The sequence below is a fragment of the Coffea eugenioides genome, chromosome 11 (genome assembly GCF_003713205.1).
Source record: "Coffea eugenioides isolate CCC68of chromosome 11, Ceug_1.0, whole genome shotgun sequence".
Classification (NCBI taxonomy): domain Eukaryota; kingdom Viridiplantae; phylum Streptophyta; class Magnoliopsida; order Gentianales; family Rubiaceae; genus Coffea; species Coffea eugenioides.
Window position 1 is genome coordinate 26,488,950 of NC_040045.1, and position 24,610 is coordinate 26,513,559.

General features: G+C 34.7%; 1 protein-coding gene and 1 pseudogene across 1 annotated transcript; one reads left to right on the forward strand and one right to left on the reverse strand.

Moving 5' to 3' along the window:
* Positions 1 to 3,108: 3,108 nt before the first annotated feature.
* Positions 3,109 to 9,821, forward strand: LOC113752151 (annotated as a pseudogene).
* Positions 9,822 to 11,781: 1,960 nt separating this feature from the next.
* On the reverse strand, positions 11,782 to 13,655 carry LOC113752152 (flotillin-like protein 3). The gene is made up of 2 exons (XM_027296285.1): positions 12,729 to 13,655; positions 11,782 to 12,318 (listed from the first exon to the last, which is right to left on the reverse strand). The coding sequence occupies exons 1-2, from the start codon at positions 13,653 to 13,655 to the stop codon at positions 11,782 to 11,784; spliced, it is 1,464 nt and encodes a 487-aa protein (XP_027152086.1).
* Between the last annotated feature and the right edge of the window lie 10,955 nt (positions 13,656 to 24,610).

Here is a 24,610-nt window from a genome sequence, read left to right on the forward strand (position 1 = left end):
TATAAGTTTGTAACTAATTAAATTAAGTAATATATATATATATATATATAAAAGGGGTGGTGGGGTGGGGGTACACTCCGCCGTCCCCCCGCCCCGTTTCTTAATGGGGGAAAAAAATTCCTCCCCCCCTTCCCCCCGCCCCCGCCTCTTTAGCCGTCGTGGACATCAATCCCAATTGCCATCCCTAAGTTAGTCCTATAATTTTGGTAAAAGTTATAAGATAACTTTTTGATATATTGTCAGTGTATAAACTTTTTTATATTAGTAGGTTTAGATCATGTCACATAATATGTATTCGAATTTGAATTTCAAATCATACATATATGGTATATATTCAAAACTGTTAGTGTAAAAAAATCACCACATTGTCAGTATATAAAAAGTTAATCCAAAGTTATAATCTATAAAATACATTTTTTAAAATCTTTAAGTTTTAAATGAGGGAAAACATAAATTTTAATTTTTTATAAAGTACTCGATTTACACCTGAGCAGCCCCTTAGGTAAACCAATATGAGGTGTAACTGTAATTTTGATCATAACTATTTCCTACTTAACCTACAGACGCAACCCTTTGGAATAAGAACGGAACCACCAGATCTCACAAGTCTCATTCCTTGTTATACCAAGTAAAGTTTCAGTTATAAACATCAGGATTCTATGTGTAATTAATAAAAAGGTAAAAGTAGTGGAAATGTATCATAATAAATTTTGCATTTGTCACAACTAGAATTAAACCTTTGGCAGAAAGAAACCATGAAGTTGTTGGATTAGAAAATTAGTGTATAAAGATGTACGCATTGGTTGCAATTACTTGTGAGCTTTGAATTTCTTAAAACAAAGACAATGAAATTTATATACCAATGCAACAAGTTCCAACAGGCTTTATTGGCACCCGTCAAGATAGCCTCAATGTTAATTTTATCAAAAAAAAAAAAGTGAATAGAAATTATCTGAATAAAGGAAGACAATAAATAATCGCATATAAATGGTAGTTTTGTTGGCACCCGTAAAGTTTGTCTTTGAGTACACTTGAGGTTAGCCTAAAGTCTGAGAATACACACACACACACACACAATACTTTTGAACTGATATAGTTTTACCCTCTCAACTTTTAATAATATGAAGTTACCTACTCAAGTAGCAAATATGTATATTTTGGGTCATTTTGTCTATTTTTATTATCAAGTCTGTCTATCGATTCATACAAGTTCTTAGATGTGGCAGACTTGATAGTAAAAACAGACAGAATGACCTAAAATATACTTATTTGCGAGTTAAATGGGTAACTTCATATTCTTAAAATTTGAGTACCAAAACTATACCATTTTAAAAGTTTAGTGGGTAATTGGGTAATTTGTTAAAAAATTGTCATTGAGAAAATTATTCAATAAACATAAGAAGAAAATTAACCTTTGAAATGGTCTGAAAACATTAAAAAAATAGAAAATTCAAATGCTCTAGCGCTTAAGTATAAAGAATAAGGCCAATGTCATTTTCCAAATTAACTTTTACGAGAATACGACATTTTTTCTCATGTCCAATACTAATAGCGTAATGTACACTTGATTCTTACCTGGAATGCAGAACAAATAAACGAAAATCACACAAGAAACTTATTTGTAAATTTTTAATCAATATGTTAATGGCTACCAAATAATAGAATAGTCTATTCAACAAGCTCATACCCACGAAACACCTAACTCATGATACATTTGATTACAATCATGAGTTAATAATCGTGATCATAATTGCACGTCAAATTGGGTAGCTTCTGTTTTATGCCATCCAAAGAAAGATATGTTCACTCCAAAATAGTATAGGGTGAAGAAATAGATCAAAGATATCCCTGTGTGCACCACATCACCTTCCTCAGTGCCTAGATTCATATGTTTTATCAGTTCATAGTAAAAAAAACACTGTCAAATTCAATAGTTAAGCATACAAAATAAAAATTGATAAAAAGAAAAATCAAGGCTAGAAAGTAGAATAACTCCTAGAAAAAAAAATGTCCAAATCAAAATTGGTTCTTTAGCATTGGACTAGAAAAATTAGACACACACAGCTCCAAAATTATTACAACACTTGGCTTTTATCATAAAAATTTGAATGAGGAAAAGTGATTGGGTAACAAGAACTAATATAAGTGTATAGATCAATCCTCAGTGTGTCTAACACTCTTGTATAGTACTACTTGAGCCTTTGCTCATATAGGTGTATATCCTTTTGTCTATCAATACAAAAACTATCGTTGCTGGAAAAAAAAAAAGAGGAAAAGTGATTGGGTAACAAGAACTAATATAAACAAAAGTCTGATTTCGGCTGTTGAAAAAAAAAAAAAAAAAAAACAAGAACTAATATAAACGATTAGTTATTATTATTATTATTATTATTATTATTATTTTGGTTGTTAAGGACTCCTATACAGCCAACCGGTCTTAAAATTTGTAAAAAGATGCATGATTTGTTTTTGGCGTACTGAGGTTTATGTGTAAATCAACATTGCCAACCAGATCAAGACTGTTGTGTGGCTGAGTGACTACTGATACTAATGAATCCTCAGTCAAATGTATTCTGGTACGCCAAAAACTAAGGTCGCCCACGTTTTTCCCGAGTGGAGGCTTTGTTATACCTACACTATTAATTATAACATTTGAGTCGAATGATTTGGTTAGAGCTCAAGCTAGCACGAATACAGGTTGCTCTTCTTGTCATCTCTCCCCATATCCCCCTTTTCAGAAGAAAAGAGAGGAGAAACCTTGAACTAAAATACAAAATTGTTTCGATTGAACCTTCTGTCCTACCATATATTTCATTTGCAGTTTTTTCGTTACACATTTCTATGTTACATAACTTCTCAAAAATAAAAAGTTTCCCACTAAGAGAGATATTTTAAAAGTTGAATTCTTATCCATTATAGTTTGAGACACGTGTCAATTGAATAGATAGTGAAACAAGAGTGTAATATTGAATGTTGTAACAAAGGATCCCTTGTCCATATATTTGGCTTATTTCCCTAGCTTCCTTTCGCTCGCTATATATTGTGCTTTCTATTTGTCTGGAATTGTCCCAATATCAGCGTGTGGTAGCAAACTAGTTTACGTACCGTATGGCACGACATCATCTCAAGGTGGCAGTGATCGGAGCAGGTGTATCCGGACTTGTAATAGCCCGTAAGCTTCAAAGAGAAGGTCATCAGGTGGTGGTCTATTAAAAGTCAGACCAAATTGGTGGAATATGGGTCTATGATCCTTAAGTCGAGAGTGATCCTCTAGGGCTTGACCCTAATAGAGATGTTGTTCATAGCTATGTTTTCAGAACCGGACCGGATAGCGACTCGGTCGAGGTCAGGGGTCAGGGGTCAATGGGTTCGACCGGGGGTCGATAGGGGTCGAACCGGATGACGTCATAAATAAAAATTATTTAAAAATTAAAATATTATATATATAATATCTAATAATATATTGATATTAATAAAGGTATATCCATATATATTTGATGTTTCAAATATATTTAACAAGAAAATACAAAGAAATTAGAACAATCAAGTAGCAATTTATATTATTTAATAAATATTAACAAGTTTAGAATTAAAATTATGAATTTAATTGAAAAATAACATCAAATTTTAGGACAATATTTATAAAGTATCAAATATTTGAGGTATATCAATAAGTTTTAACAATTTAGGGGGTCAAAACATAATATTAAAAAGTTTGAATTTTTTAAAAAAAAATTACTGTTGAACCGGAAAAATCGGTTTTTTCCCGGTCAAACCCGGTTTTTGACCGGCTTTGACCGGGTTTTAATTTTCCGGTTTTTTAATGTGACTCGGACCGGCTACCTGGCCGGTTCCCGGTTCGACCGGCCGGTCCGGTCCGAGTTTGAAAACAGAGGTTCATAGTAGTCTTTATAACTCTCTTCGAACAAACCTTACCACACAGCTTATGGAATTTACAGAATACCCTTTCATAGTCAGTAAAAATAATGGTAAAAAAGTGTGTTTTCCTCACCATGAAGAGGTGCTCAAGTTCTTGAGCAAATTTGCTAGAGATTTGGGACTCAATCGGTTGATTCGGTTGAATAGCGGAGTAATCAATGTCCAGCAGAAGGATGATCCTCACTGGATTATTGAGTCGAAAACATGTGGTGAACTTGATTCAGAGGAGCTATTTGAGGCTGTTGTGGTTTGTAATGGTCATTATACCATACCCAAGTTGGCCAATCCTCCAGGTACTCATTCCTAATTGAAAACCCCTAATCATCTTTTGATCTTATGTGGATCCAGGACTCACCAGTCCATTTTAGGGTAAAATGATGATTTCAATTTTTTTTTTTTTTTATTTTAACGCTCTACTCTAACTTGTTTACACTCCAGGGACAAACTGATTTGAAATGGATTTGTGAGGCCCCATTTCGGATGTGGATCATGTCTTGGATATATCAGATGATGACATGAAATTTTAATGCATGAAGCATTTTCTGCCAAATGAATCTAGATGCATCTGTGCAACCCCATAATACAATACGTTTATTAACACCAAGTTGGTTCATTTGATAAAGATGAGTCATTTTCTCACATAAGGTCGTGTGTTCGAATTTTGCTACTGATGTGAGGATTGTATTGATAAGTGATTTATAAGAACTTCTGAAAGTAACCTAGTCCCAAAGGCATACCTAACCTGTGGTGATGATCGAAGCCGATCTATTCAAACTTTATCTCTTACAAAAAAAAAAAAGAAAAAAGTACAACATGTTTACATACCTTGCATGTTTACTCTTGAGCATAACCATTTGAATATATTTTTTATCAGTAGTAATCTAGAAAAAGAAATCAAAGGTATTTTGGATGCTCCAAGTAAAATGTAAGTGTGGTGGCTAAAAATTAGGTGAATTATTTGATTTTATGCACCTGTTTATTACCTGAAGGAATCAAGAAATGGCCTGGAAAACAAATCCATAGCCACAACTATAGAGTTCCTGAGCCTTATGGGGATCAGATATCGATATCCAATATTTTCTTGCCTTTTTTCATATTGTTCTTTTGTATTTTCGGATACTTCAGTCCGATTGTTTCTGTCACTAAGTTTGTTCTTTCAAAATATTTACGTTGTTGTTGTGATTGGATATGGACCGAGTGCATATGATCTTGGCATCGAAATTTCTAAGGTAGCCAAAGAAGTTTATCTTTCATCAAGATTTCCACAGGTTAAAGTCACAAAAATGGATAACTGTGGCAATATGTGGCTGCATAAAGAGGTACAAATCTAGCTCCTTGGTTTGACATCCATTGTGTCCAATGTGAATACTTTTGGCGTAAGTTTGACTCATGAGCCAATTTGAGAAAAAGATAGTGGCGGAGCCACATGGTGTTGAGAGGGCGGGCAATTGTCCCTCCTCAACTTTTGAAAATTTAGAGAATAGTCTTGAAATTTTTGAAAATTTTATTTTTATTTTTATTTGCTTGTCCTGAATTTTGAAAATTATTCTTTTCTTCTAACATTGATTCGCACGCATCACATCCCTGAGTAACAAATTTATTTCACATGTCTCTCCTGTGGTACAAATGTTTTAAAGTTATTAAATCAGAAAATTGATTACTGCTTGAATAGAAAAAGATTTCAATACTTTTACACTACAAAAAAAAACTCATAATGAAAACATAATCTTTCTTCAATTTTTCTTTTGATAATAATGAAATCATTTTTATGCGTTCAATATTGTCCCATTGACTATAGATCCTGACTCTGCTACTAGAAAAAGATATTAGTAGCTTGGCTCACTGCTGTGAAATTGTGGAAGCAACATATTTGTCAAAAACAGTGTCCTAGTTGAATAAATGTTCAAGACAATCGGTTTGTTTTTTTTTTCCCCGAAACGCTAAAAATTTTTATTTTTACTAATAGAGAAATTACACTATTCGAGTAAAGGCTCAAGTTTTTCTTCACAAAAGTGTACTGAAACACTGAGGATCGAAGAATTCCTCATCAAAATGTAAATGCATTGCCTGCTGACTCAGTTTATGACTGAGACAATTGATGCTATCATTAGCAGACTGAAACTCAAATGAGCATATCGTAAACATTAAGCTAAGATCTGTTATGTCTTGTATGTGGGCTGCTAGTAGCATGTTGCATGAAACTTGATACTTGAGAAGCTTGTAAACCTGAAGGCTTGGTGTCTGAAGTTTGATACTGAAGCAGCCACGTTCCTTAAGCTTGCAAAGTGCCAACTGTATAGCCACAAGGTTGTCCAGTACTGGTGATCCGATGCTTCTTTCTTTCATCAGCCACACTGCACTTAGTTGATGCAATCTGTTTTCTGCCGTAATGCCGATTCCCATGTTCAGACCCTCGAGATGCTGTCGCACATGTACACTAATGGTCAGTGTGTTTGTATCTTCGACCACCCTCTGCTCTTGTGCATCAGCTATATCTGTTTCTGAGATGCTCACTTGCTGTTCAGTCTGTTGGGATTTCAAATATTCCTCCCATTCCATAACTGCCTTTGTAATCACTTTCATTGGATGTCTTTCTTTGTCCTCGAACTCTACTGTATTCCTGGCTTTCCAAATTTGCCAAAGAATGTCCACTGTCAATGCTATATGTTCCCTTCCTTCCTTCCTATCTGTGACTTCCATTAGCGTACTCCACCATTTCCTGAAGTCGCTTGTAAACTGCTGCAGACCATCCCATTGCAACGGAGCCATCTTCCAAATCATCCTTGCGGTCCTGCACTGGAAGAAAATGTGCTCCACTGTCTCACTGTTTTCACCACATTGCTTACACATTAGGTCACCTTTTCCCGTTCTCCGAAAGATTGCCTCTCGACCTGGTAGCACTTGATGGAGGCACTTCCATAAAAACACCTTGTGTTTGTGCTTTACTGGAAGACCCATAGCTGTTTCCAGATTTTCTTATTTCCCCCTGACCAGCTTGTTTCCCCCTTTCCAGAAGACAATCGGTTTGTTGTTGATTCATTATTGCTATTTTGCTATATCTTGAAGTACGTCTGCACGTGATCGTCAAGACAATTAGCATTAATATTTCTTCTTTTTTCTTTTAATCTCACTTTGCATCCTCAAACTTATATACCATTCTTATTTTTGCACTCTAAACTTTAATTTTAAACACTCTAACCTCTCAATTTATCCCACTTAAATTCAATCAATAATAATGTTTGCAAAATTCATGAAATAGAGGACTACAAATCAATCACAACGTATTATTTTGTTCTAACTATGATCACTTCACCTTTTTTGACCACTTTCAGTACTTTTTTTTTTAATAAAAAGAGAATTTTCATTACTAAGATTGTTGAAAATTGTCCAGCAACAAATGATAAAAGGAGAACTTTCAATAGTTTGTCATTGGCTTTACAGTCCTTTATTCAGTTAATTTTGCTAGTGATATTATTAATTGGACTAACTAAATGGGACAAATTTACAAGGTTAAGGTATAAAGTGTTTAAAATTAAAATTTAAATGGAAAAGTGAGAATGTGATACGAGTTTGGGAGTACAGAGTAGTCCTCCATTGTTTCCTTTCGAATGGCCTTTTCTTTGGGGCCTACATTTGTCGATGATCAGTATGCAATTTCAACTAAAGTTTCTTGTAGGTCGAATATTGCTATGAGAATGGTGAAATTGCTTTTAAGGATGGAGCTTTCGTTGATGCTGATATCATTCTTCATTGTACAGGGTATAAACCGACAAGTGTTTCTTCTTTTTCCGTCTTAATCCGTTGATCACATACATTAAGCATGCAGGAGTAGGACTTTGCTATCTTTTTCAAATTTTTCTAGTACTTATTGAACAAAAAGCCCACACATTATATTTGGAACCATAATAATAGCTTGAAATTGGCAATGGCCCTAACCTGGATATGATACAACATTTTGTGCTTAGAGCCAGTACAGGTGTGTTTTGGCTCTGTTCATGCAGTTGTTATGTGCTACAATATTTGGTTTATAACAACGTATAATATTGTTTTGGATTATAATTTTTTAAATTAATCCTGTATATACTAACAGTATATATATCATTCATCATGAGTGCATGCCACTTAGTCCTACTTCGAATATGAATTTTAATTCTTGCACATGTGGCATCTATTTGTACCTGCTAGTATATACATTATCAGTATATATGAGATTAATTCAAAATTTCTATTTATGAATTGAAGATTTTATATAAATTAGAATAATTTGGTATTAATTTACACCAAATACTACACATTATTCACATATATATCAACAAATCTCATGCAACTGCATGCATCATATGCTTGTCACACATATATCAACAACGTTATGCAACTGCACAAAAACATATACTGTATTGGCCCAACCAAGTCCCCACATTTGAGGGGCTATAATCTGTTATAAACACAGGAACACCACAATGGTACAATTTTGAAATAAAACTTAGCACAATAACATGAGATCATTGCTATTTAGGCCGAAGGGGACTGAAGAGTGTTTGTAATTAGTGGGGATTAATGGTTATTAAACTGTGCTGACAGTTACAAATACGATTTCCCTTTCTTAAACACAAAGGGAATTATAACCATTGATGACAATCGTGTTGATCCATTATACAAACACGTCTTTCCTCCGCAATTTGCTCCTACTCTTTCCTTTGTTGGAATCCCAAGCCGGGTTAGTATTTATTAGATCATTTTTTTGTTATGTACCTCTTCAAATACTACCAATATTTGCATTCAGTCTATAGATTAAGGGCCTGTTTGATAACATAAAAAAGTGCTGAATCTGAACTTTTTCAGACATTCAGATGTTTTGAGCGTTTGATAAATAAAAATCCATTTGCTGAATTTGTTAAGTAGTACTGAACTTGTGTGTATTTTTTTCAGCACAAGAATCCTAACTGAATGCTTAATTCTAATAAGAATCAATAGAATTACTTCAACTACCTTATCTTATTAACCAAATCTACCGTTGTTTATTAATTATATTCAAAATTCTTATCTAACTAAACAACTTAACATTCTCTATCTAATGATTTTCTATTTCTCTTTTCTGCCTTTTTAATGACTTTCACATATTCTCCATACTTATCATATAATATATTTCATCTTTTATATTAATTTGATTTAAAAATAAATATTGTCATTTTCATACCTAAAAATTTTAAGTTAATTAAATCATAGGTTCTATTTCTTTTTTGGATGAAAAGATATAAGGGCAAAATTGTTAAATTTAACTTATTAAGCATCCAGTTATAAATGTTTATCAAACAATATAAATAGGTTCAGCATTAAAATTCAAACATTCATATATTTCTTTTCAGTGCTTAAAATTCAGTAAATTAATTATTTCATTATTCAGATTTCAGAATTCAAACTTCAGAATTCAGATTCAGCTTTATCAAATGGAACCTAACATTCTATACATAGATTGTGCTATCGATTTTAAACACATGATGATTATGCATAAACTAAATTCAAAATCCAAATATTGTATATATAGTATGCATCTAACCCTGTTAGTGTATATGTTGTTTGTGCCTATAAGATTAACCCTTGGTTCTAATTCCTAATTTGCAACTAGAAGATGAAATATTTCGACTTACTAACGTGAAAGCTAATTTTGACATTTTTTTGATTAATAGACCGTAAATTTTCGTATGATGGAATTCCAAGCCAAGTGGGTGACGCAAGTTTTGTCGAGACAGGTGACTTTGCCGTCCAGAGAAAAGATGTTGGCGGATGTGGAAGAACACCATCGGCTTCTGGATGAAACCGGAATTCCTAAGCACCATACACATACACTTCCCTTCGGTGTAGATACGATACGTATCATGTAGATCCTGAACACAATTGTCTTTTTTCGTTTTACAGGTTTTGCTAACGAATGTCTAATAGATATTCGTTAATACATTTTTTTAAGCATACTTGTTAGTATATTTAAATCACATCTAACCTAATGTGTGAATGCACTCTCTCTCTCTCTCTCTCTCTCAATAGACCACAATAGACCACCATGTGTTGGTTGGTGATTTGAAACTCAACCTAAAAATTTCTTATTCGAACAAAATATGTACCTAATAACCGATCATTTCTAGTGCCCATTTACTAATGAAATTGTTAGCAGTGAATAAACACCTTGAAGCATAACCTGCTGTTTTTTTAACTTTCAAAATCTATCAAAAGATAGTTGTATTACAATTGAAAAACCTAGACATTAACAAGGGCGCCTTTGTGTTGTTTCATTAAGTTTAATCTTTTCTATATCTATCATTTCTTATTTATTGTCAAATTATATTGGGCAAATTATATTTTACCCCTCTGTGGTTTAGCATTTTTTACATAACCCCCATATGGTTTCAAAAGTTATACATAACTCCCTCATGGTTTAGATTAAAGTGTCAAAGTGACGGAAATAGTCACTCATAATAGAACTTCTAAAAGTATCAAAATTACCCTTATAAATACATGACACATTAACCCCGTATAATTTTTATATTTTACTATATAACCCCCTTATGGTTTAATACTTTACCATATAACCCCCTTATGGTTTTCAAAATATACACATAACCCCCCTTGGTTAACAAATAATTTTCAACTTTACATAAGGGTATTTTTAACATTTTAGGTGACTTCGTTACAAATGGTCATTCCCGTCACTTTGATACTTTAATTCAAATCATAAGGGGGTTATGTATAGATTTTGAAATCATAGGAGGATTATGTAAAAAAACGTTAAACCACAGAGGGTAAAGTGGAATTTGCCCAATTATATTCAACCAGATTACAGGTGATGGGTAGATAGAGCATACTATAGAAATTGGAAACCAAGCTCTTCAAAAAAGGCTAATGTAGTAGATATCAAGAACTAGAGTCATTAGAGAATCTGTTTTCTTTGCTTTTCACTTGTATGATTACCTCCTCAGGTCGGGTCAGTGAGAATTCCGGCCTTGGCAGAGACAAAGTTGTCCGCAACTCAATTTATGCAAATTAAGGGCTCAAAAAGTTAAATGTTTACTATTAAAATAGTTACCATTGTCATGAAGTATATGGAAAAATGCGGTTTTGGTTTTCAATATTTGGCCAGTGTACTAAACGGTTCTAATATATTTACCAAAACAATTGGTGGTTAAGGTTTCTGATTTAGGCAAATTTAAAACAATTGACATTTATTCAACAATGATTAAAGGTCAAAATCAATTTACCGTTAATTGACAGTTTTGACTTTGAATCTTGGGTCTTCAATGGTTAGAATTTGAATCATTATAGTTCCTTAAGTTTCAAATATCAATATTGAGAGTTTCATGACAAAAGAATATTCAAATTAGATCCAAAATTGTGTTAGATGTATACTATAAATTCTAATAATAAAAAAATATTAAAAGGTTAATTAAACTACTTTTTCTTTTTTGAGGACAAAAGCCGAACACTGGGGAACTACAAACCAAACATTTTGGGGATTCTCGCAACAAAGAAATTGCTATCAACTAGTAACAACTTCCAAATTTTCAAAGCTATAGCACATTATTCCTTATGTCCAATGCTAATAATGGAATGTGCACTGCAATCTTACTGGGAATGCTGAACAACATAAATTGAAATCACAAAAGGAACTTAATCAGACATGGATGACCATTCTACTGTAATCCAGCAGTGATAAAATTTTCGTCAAATATGTTCTAAAATAACAAGTAAATTCTTCTAACAAGAACAATGAAATGAGCAACCGTCTGGAAGCTTATTGTTGGAAAATCTCCACCTAAGAAACTGCACTATAAGAAGCAACTGTCCTGATATCTAATTCTCTGGCTGGTTTGTTATAGCCTTGCCTGCACCAGGACTAGGTAGACTGCCCATCCAAGCCGGAGGCAACATACCGGTTTGCTCGTGCACAGTCTGGAACAAAGGTGGCAATGCACCGTAAACTGATGCTATTTCTTTCATGGCAGAATTTGCAGCACCTGATCCATCTCTGGTGTCTCCATTTGACCAAACACTGATCTTAGGTTGCAGTCCTTGGATCGCCTCAGCATTGATTTTGGCAATGTCCTTGAACAGGCCACTTTCAATCATCAGATAATCTCTCAAAGCATTGTAGTTTCCACCCAGTGATGTCAATAAGGTGCGGATTTTGAATCCTTGTGCTTCTGCAAGAGCCTTCATTCCTTCAGCTTCTTTCCTTTTTGCATAAAGTTCCGCATCTGCAGCTTGTTGAGCTGCATACAGTTGAGCTTCTGCTGCCACTTTTTGAGCTTCTGCAGCCTTTTGTCTCTCGTATAGCACTGCCTCAGATTCCTTTTGCTTCTTGTAGAGAACTGAATTTGCCTCTTGAACCTGATTTTTAATGGAACATGAGTACGGGAATTTTTTTTTAAAGAGCCAGTCAAATGAAACGTACAGACTAAATCTGGTAGCACAAAGAACAATGATACACTTGCTTAAAACTCTTGCTTATTTTGATTGTCAAACTAGACGAGGATTGGGTTGGGAGAAGCTTCCTATCAGAAAATATCAAAAAATAAGCCTTGTATGATTAGTAACAACCGCTATACTTTTCTACTTGATGAAGATATATAGAGGAATTTGACTTCGCAAGTCCAATATTTTTCTTCCTTGCCCCCCAAATAATTTAGAACAGAGACTGATATGAAAGGTTATGAAGAGTACAAGTAAAAAAAAGAAAGCTTAATCAGGATATGATCAAATCACTTTTGATAAAGGACATAGAGAAAACATTGAAATACCTTAATCTCATAATCAACAGTAGCCTTGCTGAGTTGTTCAGCCTTTAGTTGCTCAGTCTTGGCCAATGCATTTTTCCTCTCAACTTCTTTTTGTAACTCTGCCTCCCTAATAGCTACAGCCTTTTCAGCCTCCACTTCAGCCATCTTTGCCTGCTGAGCCCATCCAGCCTTTTTGGTAGCTAGCAGAGCATTGGCTTCAGCAACATCAGCCTCCCTTTGATTCTCATAAATCTTTACTTGGGATTTCACCATGATCTCCTGCTTCTTCCCTTCACCTTCCCTTTGTGTCGATATGATCTTTGTCTCAGCATCAATCTTGGCAGCATTCTGAAGTGTCAGACCTTGTCTTTCTTTTGCTCCTATCTCACCCTTCATCTTTGCCCCAGCAACATCCACTTTTGCCTGGTTTGCTGCCTCCATTTGAGTTTTCTGGCCCAAGTAGGAGAAATATTCATGGCCTCTGACATCAACGAGTTGCTTGATGTTAGCATTATAGATCAAAAGGCCAAATTGGTTGAGTTCCAGCTGAACCTTGCCAAAAACCTCCTTCTTGAAATCTTTGGTGCCTTTAAAGATTTCTTCCATGGTCATTGATGCAGCAAGAACACGAGTTTCTCCCTCGATCACACCTTGAACGAGCTCCTTGACATTATGAGAATCGTGACTATGATCAGAAAGAAGTTTGGCATACTTAACAAGGCTGTCATGGTCATCAACTCTTGGACCTATTGTGAAAACTGCAGGGAGGAGGAAGGGTAGCTTCTCAGCACTCATTGCATTGACTTCGAAAGTGTAGTTAACTGGAGTTACATCTATGACTCTGCATTTCTGCAATGGCCAGACAATTGCCTTCTTTGTGATCTTGATGTCATTAATGGAAGCACCAGTAATGGCCAGAAACTCAGATGCCTTCGCGACACGATACATTTTTCCTGTATTGAATTCTTGCTATGGTCAATAGTGTCCCAAGATATCAACTAAGGCACAATAAACATACATAAACATTGAACTAAATCACATGAAATGCTCCAAAATTTAAGCATCTACATCAAGCCAGTTAAGCTGAACTATGTTAGGACGGTACAAATTCATGGGATTGGGACAGGTACAATTCCATTCGGTTTGGTGCGACTCTGTACAGTTGTTGTATTTCTTTCAAAATTTGATTTTGATGTATCTTTATACATATGGTTTTATTTATACATTGAGTTTGTGTCCTCAAATAAAATTTATACGCATAATAATGTTATATAAGCATACACCAAATTATGTATGAAATACAACAACCATGCAACTGTATAAAAATTTAACCGTACCTGCCGATGGTACCAAATTCATTGACATTAACGAATCAAGATGTAATACTGCATCAAGCACCAGCCCAATTTGTTCAATGATATTTCGGTTATTTGTCAATAAAACCTTTTGCTTTATTAACCAAAATATGTTGAAAATACTTGCTTATTGATAAAATAATGAAGCTTAATCATGATGCATTATTGCACTTATTTAGTGGATGGACATCATTTTTAAAATCTTAAACCACACTTTTAAAATCTTAAAATACTGGATTTCATGACGGCAATTAACCTAATAATACATATGTAAAATTTTCAATCAGATATTTTACAACTATTGAGTTCATAATAATACTATGCTTGCAGGAAAGATAAGCAACTGCACACGAGTAGGCAAGCAATTGCAAGGATAAAACCAAAGACATAAATTCTACTAATGAGAACAGTAGAAAGGGGCAAAAAATCAAAAAGAAAGGAAACTAGTACAAGCAAAATGAAAACTACTAAAATTGCATCAAATCTTCAAATATTCTACACTCAAGTGCACAAAAAATTTAGGGATAATCAATATGACAAAATTTCACTTATTAAAACTCAACCAACACTGATTTAGCCAGAAAATTTCAGACCTAGACCAAATCAACCTAGTCAGAATTACAAATATCAAACTAAATAATAATCAAACTAGAAGAAACAACCATATATTTTAAAATATTAACGAACATAAAAACCCTTCAAAAATAGCTAAAAAGGAAAAGTAAAAAAAAAATTCCACAAAAGCTTCAATCCTGGGCTTAAACTATCTATTTCATAAACTCAGGAAAAAAAATGCAAACAATAGGGTTTTAGGAAAAAATTTTTGTGACACACGTTACCATACATAGAAGGCAAGAAAACAATAAAAAAAAAAAACGAAGAAGAGAAGGCGACAGCGTGACATCACTTACGTTGAGATCTTTGAAAGCGAAAGTTGAAACCCTTCCAGAAAATTTACTGAAAGAATAAAAGATTGAGGTTTCCTGATTTATTAGGCAATTCTGCTTTATGTAGATATTTATAGTTGGAAGCCTAATATTATCTCCTCTGTAATTGGATCACAAAAGGAAAGGAATATGTATCTTGTAATTGAAGGAAAAGAATATGTATCTTCTTGGAAATCAATCATCTTTCTAATTTTTCTTAAGGCCGACTAACATCACTTTAAGATATTTCTCTTGAGTTTCCATTTTTTTTCCCTCTTCTTTGGTTTTGAGTTTTAGTCCATTTATTTTTGTTCTTCCGTTTTTTGAGTTCTTATAATTTATCTGAAAACATATTTTAGAGTAATTTTACTATGACCATGTTATATTTGGAAAATGACTTAGATTGCTCGATTCCAATTATAAGCCTGAAAAAGTATGGCAAATTAGTTGTTAGTAAAATATAAAGAACTTGGAATCCAATGAATTTCATTCCTTGCAGAATTCCAATTGTATTTGTGAGTACATATACATGATGAACTGATAAGGATCTATATGATGAAGTGATAAGTATCTATATCATCAATATGGTTATCAATATCCCTTTTTTATTTGTATTAGTTTTTATTTGTGATTTTTAAAGGTAAGCCTGAAGTTACTTACATTGCCACTAAAACGCGCTGTTGGACATGCAGAATTTATGTTTTTTTTTCCCCTCAGAAAATTGTATGGGCTAGATTGCAAAGATGAAACTTAGGGTCTGTTAAGTTGGACGGAAAACATTTTCTCGAAAACGTTTTCCTAATTTGCCACTGTTTGGATATAATCTAATTTGGGAAAAGGAAAAAAATCCCAATGGCCCTTCAACTTTTTTTCAAATAAAATTTAGCCCTCCAACAATTAACGGTAAAGTTTTGGCTCTTGATCTAATAAAAGAACATATTCGTGGCCCTTCTGTCAAATCCAACAGTTAAGATTGACGGGAAGCATCATCAAGTGAGATGCACGACCGAATATCAAGGGCATTATAGTCTGTGCAGAAGTGTTGACCGAGTAAAAATGCACTTTCTTCCCTTAGCTCAAATCCCTAGATATATTAGGGTAAGAAAAATCTCTATTGCTATCAAAACCGAAGCTGAAAATGCAAAGATCTATTTGCTTGTCAACAGGGTGCTAAAATTAATTTTATGGTCTATTTGCTTGTCATAGAGATCTATTGCAAATGATTCTTTTTTGACGTAGAAAATCTTTTGCAAATTCTTCTACAGGTTTTGATCACAATAGTTCAGTAGTCCTTGTTGGTCTCTTTGCTGGTGGTTGTGCATTGGGCTCTTTTGTTGGTGGAATAATTGCAGATCAGATGTCACGCTTGTACCCACATTCAGGCCGTGTCATGTGTGCTCAGTTCTCTGCTTTTATGGGCATTCCATTCTCATGATTCCTTCTGAGAGCTGTTCCACAATCTATGAGCAGCTATTCGCCATATGCTGCCACCCTCTTCTTGATGGGCCTTACTACTAGCTAGTGTGCTACTGCTACAAATGGTCTAATGTTTGCTGAGGTTGTCTCTGTGAAACATCGGACCATGATTTATGCATTTGATCGTGCTTTCGAAGTATCCTTTTCTTCTTTTGCAGCTCCTATGGTTGAAATTCTTGCAAAAAAGATGTACGACTACGATGCAAAGTCTATTGATCTCGAGTCTGGAAGAGCAGCATTAGCTTTGTCGAAAGGGCTTTTCTCCATGATGGCAGTTCCATTTGGTTTGTGCAGTTTATTTTACATACCATTGTATTGGAATTTCAGACATAATGAGCAATAGATCTCTATGGCCGATCCAACTATTCATTCTTTGCATTTTTATCACAGGCTTTGAGAGCAATGGAGATTTTTGTTTGCTCTAATATATCTAGGGATTTAAGGTAAGGAAATAACCTGCTTTTTTACTCTCCTATACAAACTATAATACCCTTGGTATTTCGCCGTGCATCTCACGTGATAATGCTTTCCATCAATCTTAACTACTGGATTTGATAGAAGGGCCACAAATATACTCTTTTATTAGATCGAGCACCAAAACTTTATTGTTAATTGTTGAAGGGTCAAAACTTAACTTGCAAAAGAGTTGGAGAGCCATCGGGACATTTTTCCCTTTGAGAAAATGATTTCTGACGGAAAATAACTTACACTGAGGGTCCGTTTGGTTGGATGGAAAATATACAAAATATTTTCCCTAGGAAAGTATATTTTCCATCGAAATCATTTTCCTGGAAAATCACTTCCTTCTCCATAATTTTTCAGTGTTTGGTTATTTAGTAAAAATATTTTTCAAATTCCTTTTTCATAATTTTCTGGTACTTGGTTTGTAGACACCAAAATTTCAATACTATTTAATTTCATTTTAATTTTAATTTTAATTTAATTTTATATTTAGTTAATCAAAGTTCTCAAAATGATAGTTAGCTATTTTTATTAAATTAGGGTTCATTTTCTTTTTAAATAATTTCTGAAAAAAGAAAAGTCTCACAAAAATTTGTTCTTAATCTTTTCAAATTTAATTTCTTGAAAATAAATGAAAATTTGCAAGGCAATTTCAAATAGAAGTTTAATATTTTGTTTACACTAAATTTATTTTGAAAAACAAAATAAAAAAGAAAAAAATAAAAATAGGTGGAAGGCATGCATAGTAGCTAAGTGGGATAGGTGAGCATTAGCTATGTGGTTTTGGCATTTTGCACATACCATTCAAAGGATAGGTGGCAAGACAGATGGAAGATGGGGAAAAATCTGGAAAACAAAAAAAAAAGGAAGGACGGAAGGAAGCTGCGGGTAGGAAAAGGGAAGAAAAGAAAGAAAATGTTTTTCGGGTGAGAGCTTTTGGGAGGCAGGAAAGAAAAGGAAAAAATTGAGAAAGGGAAACAAGAGAGAATCTGGGGGAGAACAAGAAAAAGGAGAATGAGACTATGGAAAAGAAGGGGAGAAAGAAACTAGGGAAGAAGAAAAAGGAAAAGTGAGGAAAGGGGTTTTGGGAACAAGAAAGAGATGAGGAAAAAGAGAAAGAAAGGGAGAAGAGAAAGAGGGGAGAATCAAGGGAATCAGGGAGGAAAACAAAAAGAAAAACGAGGGGAAAAAGGAAAGCAAAAGAAGGAGAAAATGAGAGAGAAAAAGAGAAAAGTACAGAATGATAATGCTTTCCATCAATCTTAGCTGCTGGATTTGATAGAAGGGCCACAAATATACTCTTTTATTAGATCGAGCACCAAAACTTTACTGTTAATTGTTGAAGGGCCAAAACTTAACTTGCAAAAGAGTTGGAGAGCTATCGGGACATTTTTCCCTTTGAGAAAATGATTTCTGACGGAAAATAACTTACACTGAGGGTCCGTTTGGTTGGATGGAAAATATACAAAATATTTTCCCTAGAAAAGTATATTTTGCATCGAAGTCATTTTCCTGGAAAATCACTTCCTTCTCCATAATTTTCCAGTGTTTGGTTATTTAGTAAAAATATTTTTCAAATTCCTTTTTTCATAATTTTCTGGTACTTGGTTTGTAGACACCAAAATTTCAATACTATTTAATTTCATTTTAATTTTAATTTTAATTTTATTTTATTTTATTTTTAGTTAATCAAAGTTCTCAAAATGATAGTTAGCTATTTTTATTAAATTAGGGTTCATTTTCTTTTTAAATAATTTCTGAAAAAAGAAAAGTCTCACAAAAATTTGTTCTTAATCTTTTCAAATTTAATTTCTTGAAAATAAATGAAAATTTGCAAGGCAATTTCAAATAGAAGTTTAATATTTTGTTTACACTAAATTTATTTTGAAAAACAAAATAAAAAAGAAAAAAATAAAAATAGGTGGAAGGCATGCATAGTAGCTAAGTGGGATAGGTGAGCATTAGCTATGTGGTTTTGGCATTTTGCACATACCATTCAAAGGATAGGTGGCAAGACAGATGGAAGATGGGGAAAAATCTGGAAAACAAAAAAAAGGGAAGGAAGGAAGGAAGCTGCGGGTAGGAAGAGGGAAGAAAAGAAAGAAAAGGTTTTCGGGTGAGAGCTTTTGGGGGGTAGGAAAGAAAAGGAAAAAATTGAGAAAGGCAAACAAGAGAGAATCTGGGGGAGAACAAGAAAAAGGAGAATGAGACTGTGGAAAAGAAGGGGAGAAAGAAACTAGGGAAGAAGAAAAAGGAAAAGAGAGGAAAGGGGTTTTGGGAACAAGAAAGAGAGAAAGAAAGGGAGAAGAGAAAGAGGGGAGAATCAAGGGAATCAGGGAGGAAAACAAAAAGAAAAACGAGGGGAAAAAGGAAAGCAAAAGAAAGAGAAAACGAGAGAGAAAGAGAAAAGTACAGAAATTGTTCTTATGCAAAACCCTATTCAGGCTGACGAATCTGTCTTATTTCTTGCTCATTTCTGGTCTCGATAGTGCTTTTTTTGAGGAGATTTTTCTTTCTACACCTTCTATGGATATCTGGGAATAACTTTCGTTTAGTAATCATTGAATGAAAACACCTCCAAGGCAACCAAATTGGGGCTCGAATTCGCAGGTTTGTCAAGGCTGAATTTTCTTCAACAGAGTTTCTTGAGTTCCATTTTCCAGAACAGCTCAATTTCTTTGGGCATCTCACGTTCGTTTAGCAGCTCTAGTGCTTTCAAGTAATCATGGATTCTTCTCAACATTGGTTTAATGCAATTTTCATAGAGATTAGAGTCCCTTTTGCATGATTTTTTGTTCCTTTTCTGAGTTTTGGTCGTTGCTAATGCTAGAGGACTATGGTTAAGTTTGGTGCTGATTGTTGTGTTGTTGATAGGCCTGGTGCTGGTTCCTTTGTTCGTTTAACATGTATCTAAAATTGTGAATTCGATTCAGAAGTCATGACAGATAGTGTTTTTCTCATATATGTAACCTGTGTAGTTGATGAACTAAAGGCTACACTTTTGGTTCTTGTTTGTGTGATCTGGGTCTGAGGATTCCTAGGAATGTAAAGTATAGGATTCAAGTCTGATAATAGGATTGAGCAGCGTCGTTGTCTTGATTTGAAAGTTTGGGGCTTGATTGGAGCTTGGTTTCTTCATGAAAACCCAGAAAGAAGTTGCAGAAAGCTTCTCGGATTGCAAAAGCTTCTTCGAAGCTTGCATGAAATATTTCCACAAATTACATTTTGACCCCCGGATTGTTACCTAAATCTACTATGGCCCAAAAATAGGGAAAATCAATCAATTTTACCCTTTTTGAAATTCAATCATCTTCTCATGATTTAACTATGTTTTAAGTAAGTTTATTTTCTAGTTTTAGGAGATAATTAGTAGAATTCCATTAATTTTTTAAAGCTTTTATTTTGACTTCTAATCTTAGCAATAATAACATTGCTGTAGACACCAAATTTTTAGTTTATTATTTTTCATGATTAGTTATCATTACTTATTTTTGTCTCTTTTTATTTTCTTTTTTTTAAGACACTTTAGCGCAAAATTCATAAGAAAAGAGGAAAAATTACTCACAAAAATATACTTTAATTCTTTAGATTCAATTTATGAAATTTTGTTGGAATTAGTGAAAATAAAAGGAAATTGCAAAGAAAAGAAAAAAAAAGGAGAAAAATTATTTTAGCATTTTTTGGCCTTCGCTGCCTTTGCGTTGTTTCGATTTGTGATCAAGAAAAATCATTTTCCCTTTACTAATTCATTGAAAATACTCATCATCAATCAAACACAAAATTCCGGTATTCTGATTCCTTTGTAGTTGACTTTGTTTAAATTTTATTTTTATTTTGTTCCCGTTAAAATCATTATTTTCACTATTATTAATTCATTGGAAAGAAAGGAAAAATCCAGTAAAGGAATTAATGAAATACTATGAAAAAAAAAAGAGAAAACGCGGCATGCCAACAGAATGCAAGAAACAAAAATGCAGTTTTCTTCCAGTGGGTTTTCCGGTCATTCTGCCCGATATTTTGCTCCATCGGATTAGCATAGTACAAGGCCATCTGACCCTTCATCCGGCAACTCAAAATTCTGGAAAGCAAAAGCCATCTAAAGGCTCACAGAGGGCCACAGAAAAATGCAGAAAAGGGAACCGTAGATGCTAGGTTTGAGGGATGGCTGATGCCTATATAAAGTCATGAAGTTGAAAAGGAAAAGGGGATGGACGGCAGCATGAGTGAAAAAAACAAAGAGACCGAAAGAACCAAAAAAACAGAGAGGAGGAAGACGGCTGAGGGAGAGTTTGAGACCGAGTGACGGCAAAAGAAATTCTGGTGAGGGGACTGAGAGGAAAGGGAGGAAAACCGAGAGCTAGGAAGAGGGCAAAAGAAGAGGAGTGTGACGACTAAGCTTTGGAGTGAAGGCTAGGTCTTGGGAAGAAACTTCAAGGAAGCTACGGCAGTGAAGAAAACAGAAAGAGGAAGGAGAGAAAAGATAAGGCGAGTTGGAGCAATCTGGAGAGAGCTGAGGCAGTGGGTAGACTAGACTGAATAGGGAAAAGGCTGAGAGCTAAAATGGTTGGAACTGGTGGCAGTCACGGAAGAGGGATTCACCACCACCATTTGTTGCCGAGAGCTTTACCAAGAACGTGACTGTAAGGTTTTCCTTTTTCTTTGCTTCTGTTTTAGATGTTTTCTGTTAATTAGTAACGGGACTATGAGAATCATGAGTTTATTTGGTATTCTTGATAACTGATGTTGAGGTTTCTTTCGTGAGTATGGCCCTTTGTTCTTGGATCCTTAGATTAAGAGTTTTTGCTGCAACAAGATTAAATCTTTCGACTTGTTGCAGCAGTTCGGGCACGTCGTTTTTCCTTTTCCTTTGTGTTGCTGAAGCTTGTGACTTGTTTGACATTCTTGTTTTTATTTGTCGCTTGACTGAGGATGCCACGAACATGTTTGCTACCAAAGTTGTGTTTAGGACCCTCTTGTTGCAAACTTAGGAACCGAAAAGCTGTTAGCTTTCGTGCCTTCTCTCCCTTGTGAAACTGAATGAGTGTGGCCCGTGAGTTGCAAGTGTTGTTCTTAGTATTTTGTTTGTTCTCATGGTTTGGGTATTAGAGTGTTTTCTTGAAGCTTTAGGTTTGAAGTTAGTAGATGTCCATACGCCTTTGTACTGCCGGACCTTGTTTGAGGTTTTATGAAATTGTTTTGTTGTCCCCCTGCGCATATGAAACCCGGAAGGTTGCAGAATTTTTTTTTCAGAAGATTGGTTTGCTCGAATGCTCAATTTCTGTGATTTTGATTGCTCAATATCATGCCTTTGCTGTTTGGTTGAGAAGCTGTCCGTGTTTGAATGAAAGTTTGCATCTGATGAACATCGCAAGCATAGCTAGCTGTAGCTGAAAAATTGCAGAATGCTATTTCGATGCTGGCATGATTTTTTTTTTCTTTTTTTGTCTGAGTTTGCTGATGTTCAAACATAATGATCTTGCGTCGTTGCGTGGTTTGTTTTTGGGTTGAGTTTTGTGGGTAAATGATTAATGCAATGTTTCGGCATTTAATCTGCACGAGCTTGAATCTGCAAAATTAGCAGCAAGACAAAAAGCTATCGCGTTTTCTGTGCTGTTTTCTTCCCTTTTCCGTGGCTGCTTACTGAGTCTTTACACTTAGGTTGCATGTCTAATCTGGTGTAAAGGGCAAGGAATGGAATGATTTGGTGTCGGGTTTGTGTGTTTGGGGTCTAAAAAAGAATGTTTAAGCCATGATCGAATGCTTGCCGAAGGGAAGCAAATCATGATGGCTGAACCATTTCTGCACAATTTTCTCCAGCTTTTGCCGTGATTTCCTTTCTGTGTTTTGGCTCGTGTTGGATATTTGAAGTCATGAGTCTTGTTGTTTAGCCAAAGTTTTGCTGCCTGGTTGAAAGGATTTGGATCGAAATTGTGGCTTTTGGGTTTGAAGTGCCGAAAATAAAACGCAGCAAGTGTTGCAGAAACCATCTTCGTAAACAATTTGCATGAAATTCTTTCAATTTTTGGCATTGTTAAGGGATGTCCAGCCATGTTTAATTGGAGTAATTTAAAGCTATTGTATGAATCTGCTTTGCTGAAATTGCGGAACCTTGTGCATGAAAATATGCAACAAAGCCTTGCCGAGAGCTTCATCAGTTGCTGAAGCTTTGTTGTGAAATGTTTTACTACGTTACTTGCATGGAGTGTGCATGGAAAATTTCAATAATTTCACTTTGACCCCTTGGCTTCCAACTAGTGCTGCTATGACCCAATCAAATTGAATAATCTCCTCAATTTGGTCCTTGGTAGTTTTAATTTTATAACTTCATTGCTTGTTTGCTTCAATTAACTACCATGCTTTGTTTAAATTGCACTTAATTCATGATTTTAAGAGTTTTATGATCAAGAGAGTTTGTATTTACATATTTTCTTTAATTGTTTCAAATTAAATTGGTGCCTTGACCTTTTCTTTATTTTTGGAGGGTAAATAAGTCATTTCACCCCATTGGAGCTCCAACTCAAGGGAGGTACACTCTATCCTTCATTTCTTGACTTTATTTGACCCTACGTGCATATATGTGTTTTATGTGTGCAATTGCATGACTTCAAGTGTTTATTTCATTTTTACCTTATTTATTTCTTCAGTTGCTTAGTTTTGCTTTAATTTTAGTTCAATTTCGTCATTTGGGGAGGCACTCGAATGCCAAAATTGTAATAGTTAGGGATTTAATTGTTTTATTCCTTCTACTTTCCCTTTTAGATTGTAGTAGGTCTTTCCCCCTAAAAAATGTAATAGTTAGGGCCTTATGTGTTTCGCATGTTTATGTGCTATGTGTTTAATCGTTTTCTTAGGTTTTTGGCATCTAGATATGCATGCTTATGTGTTATGTGAATTACGTGTTCACATGTCTACTTGCTTTAATTATGCACATTACTTATATACGTGTATGATGGATGCAAATGCACGTAACCGTGACTAGTCCAATGCTAGTCATGGTTGTCCCCTCGAACTCTTGCAAGTCCAATGCTTGTGAGAGAGCGTAGATGTGGGCTAGTCCAATGCTAGACCCAATAGGGCCGTCCCTCGCTAGTACATACTCGCATGCCTTCACTACATCTTCATTCATTCTTTCCTTTTAGTTTTTACATTTTTGCATGACCCTGCACTCCCTTTCCCTTACATATTTAGGATTACATTTTCATTTAGATTAGCTCATTTGCTTGTATAGGTTAGGGAAGCCCCTTGGATATGGGATATGGACGAGTTTGCCTTTCCTAGCCTTAGCACGCTCGTATTCCCTCTATTAAAGGGAAAATTGAGTCACGAACATTAGTCCCCCGTACCCGACATGATGCATTCCTTTAAGACATGTATATTTCTATAATTATTTTATCCTTTTCCTCTTTTTAGAGTCTCATATTTTGCATTATTCGTGACCTCTCCAAAGAGTCCACATTGGGCATCACAATTAATGTGATTGGCACCACTCAAGTTTTGAAGAGAAATTTTGCCCCCCCGATACCCTCCTAGGTCTAGGATTTGCATTCATATAGTACATCCAAATGTGATAAATTCTTTAGTTAAAACAAGAAAATCTTTGACTAAATCGCGGAACTAGCCTTGGCTAGGTCGAATGGGTGCCTTGGATTTTTATCCTTGCCTTCCCCTTCGTCAAATGTGACTC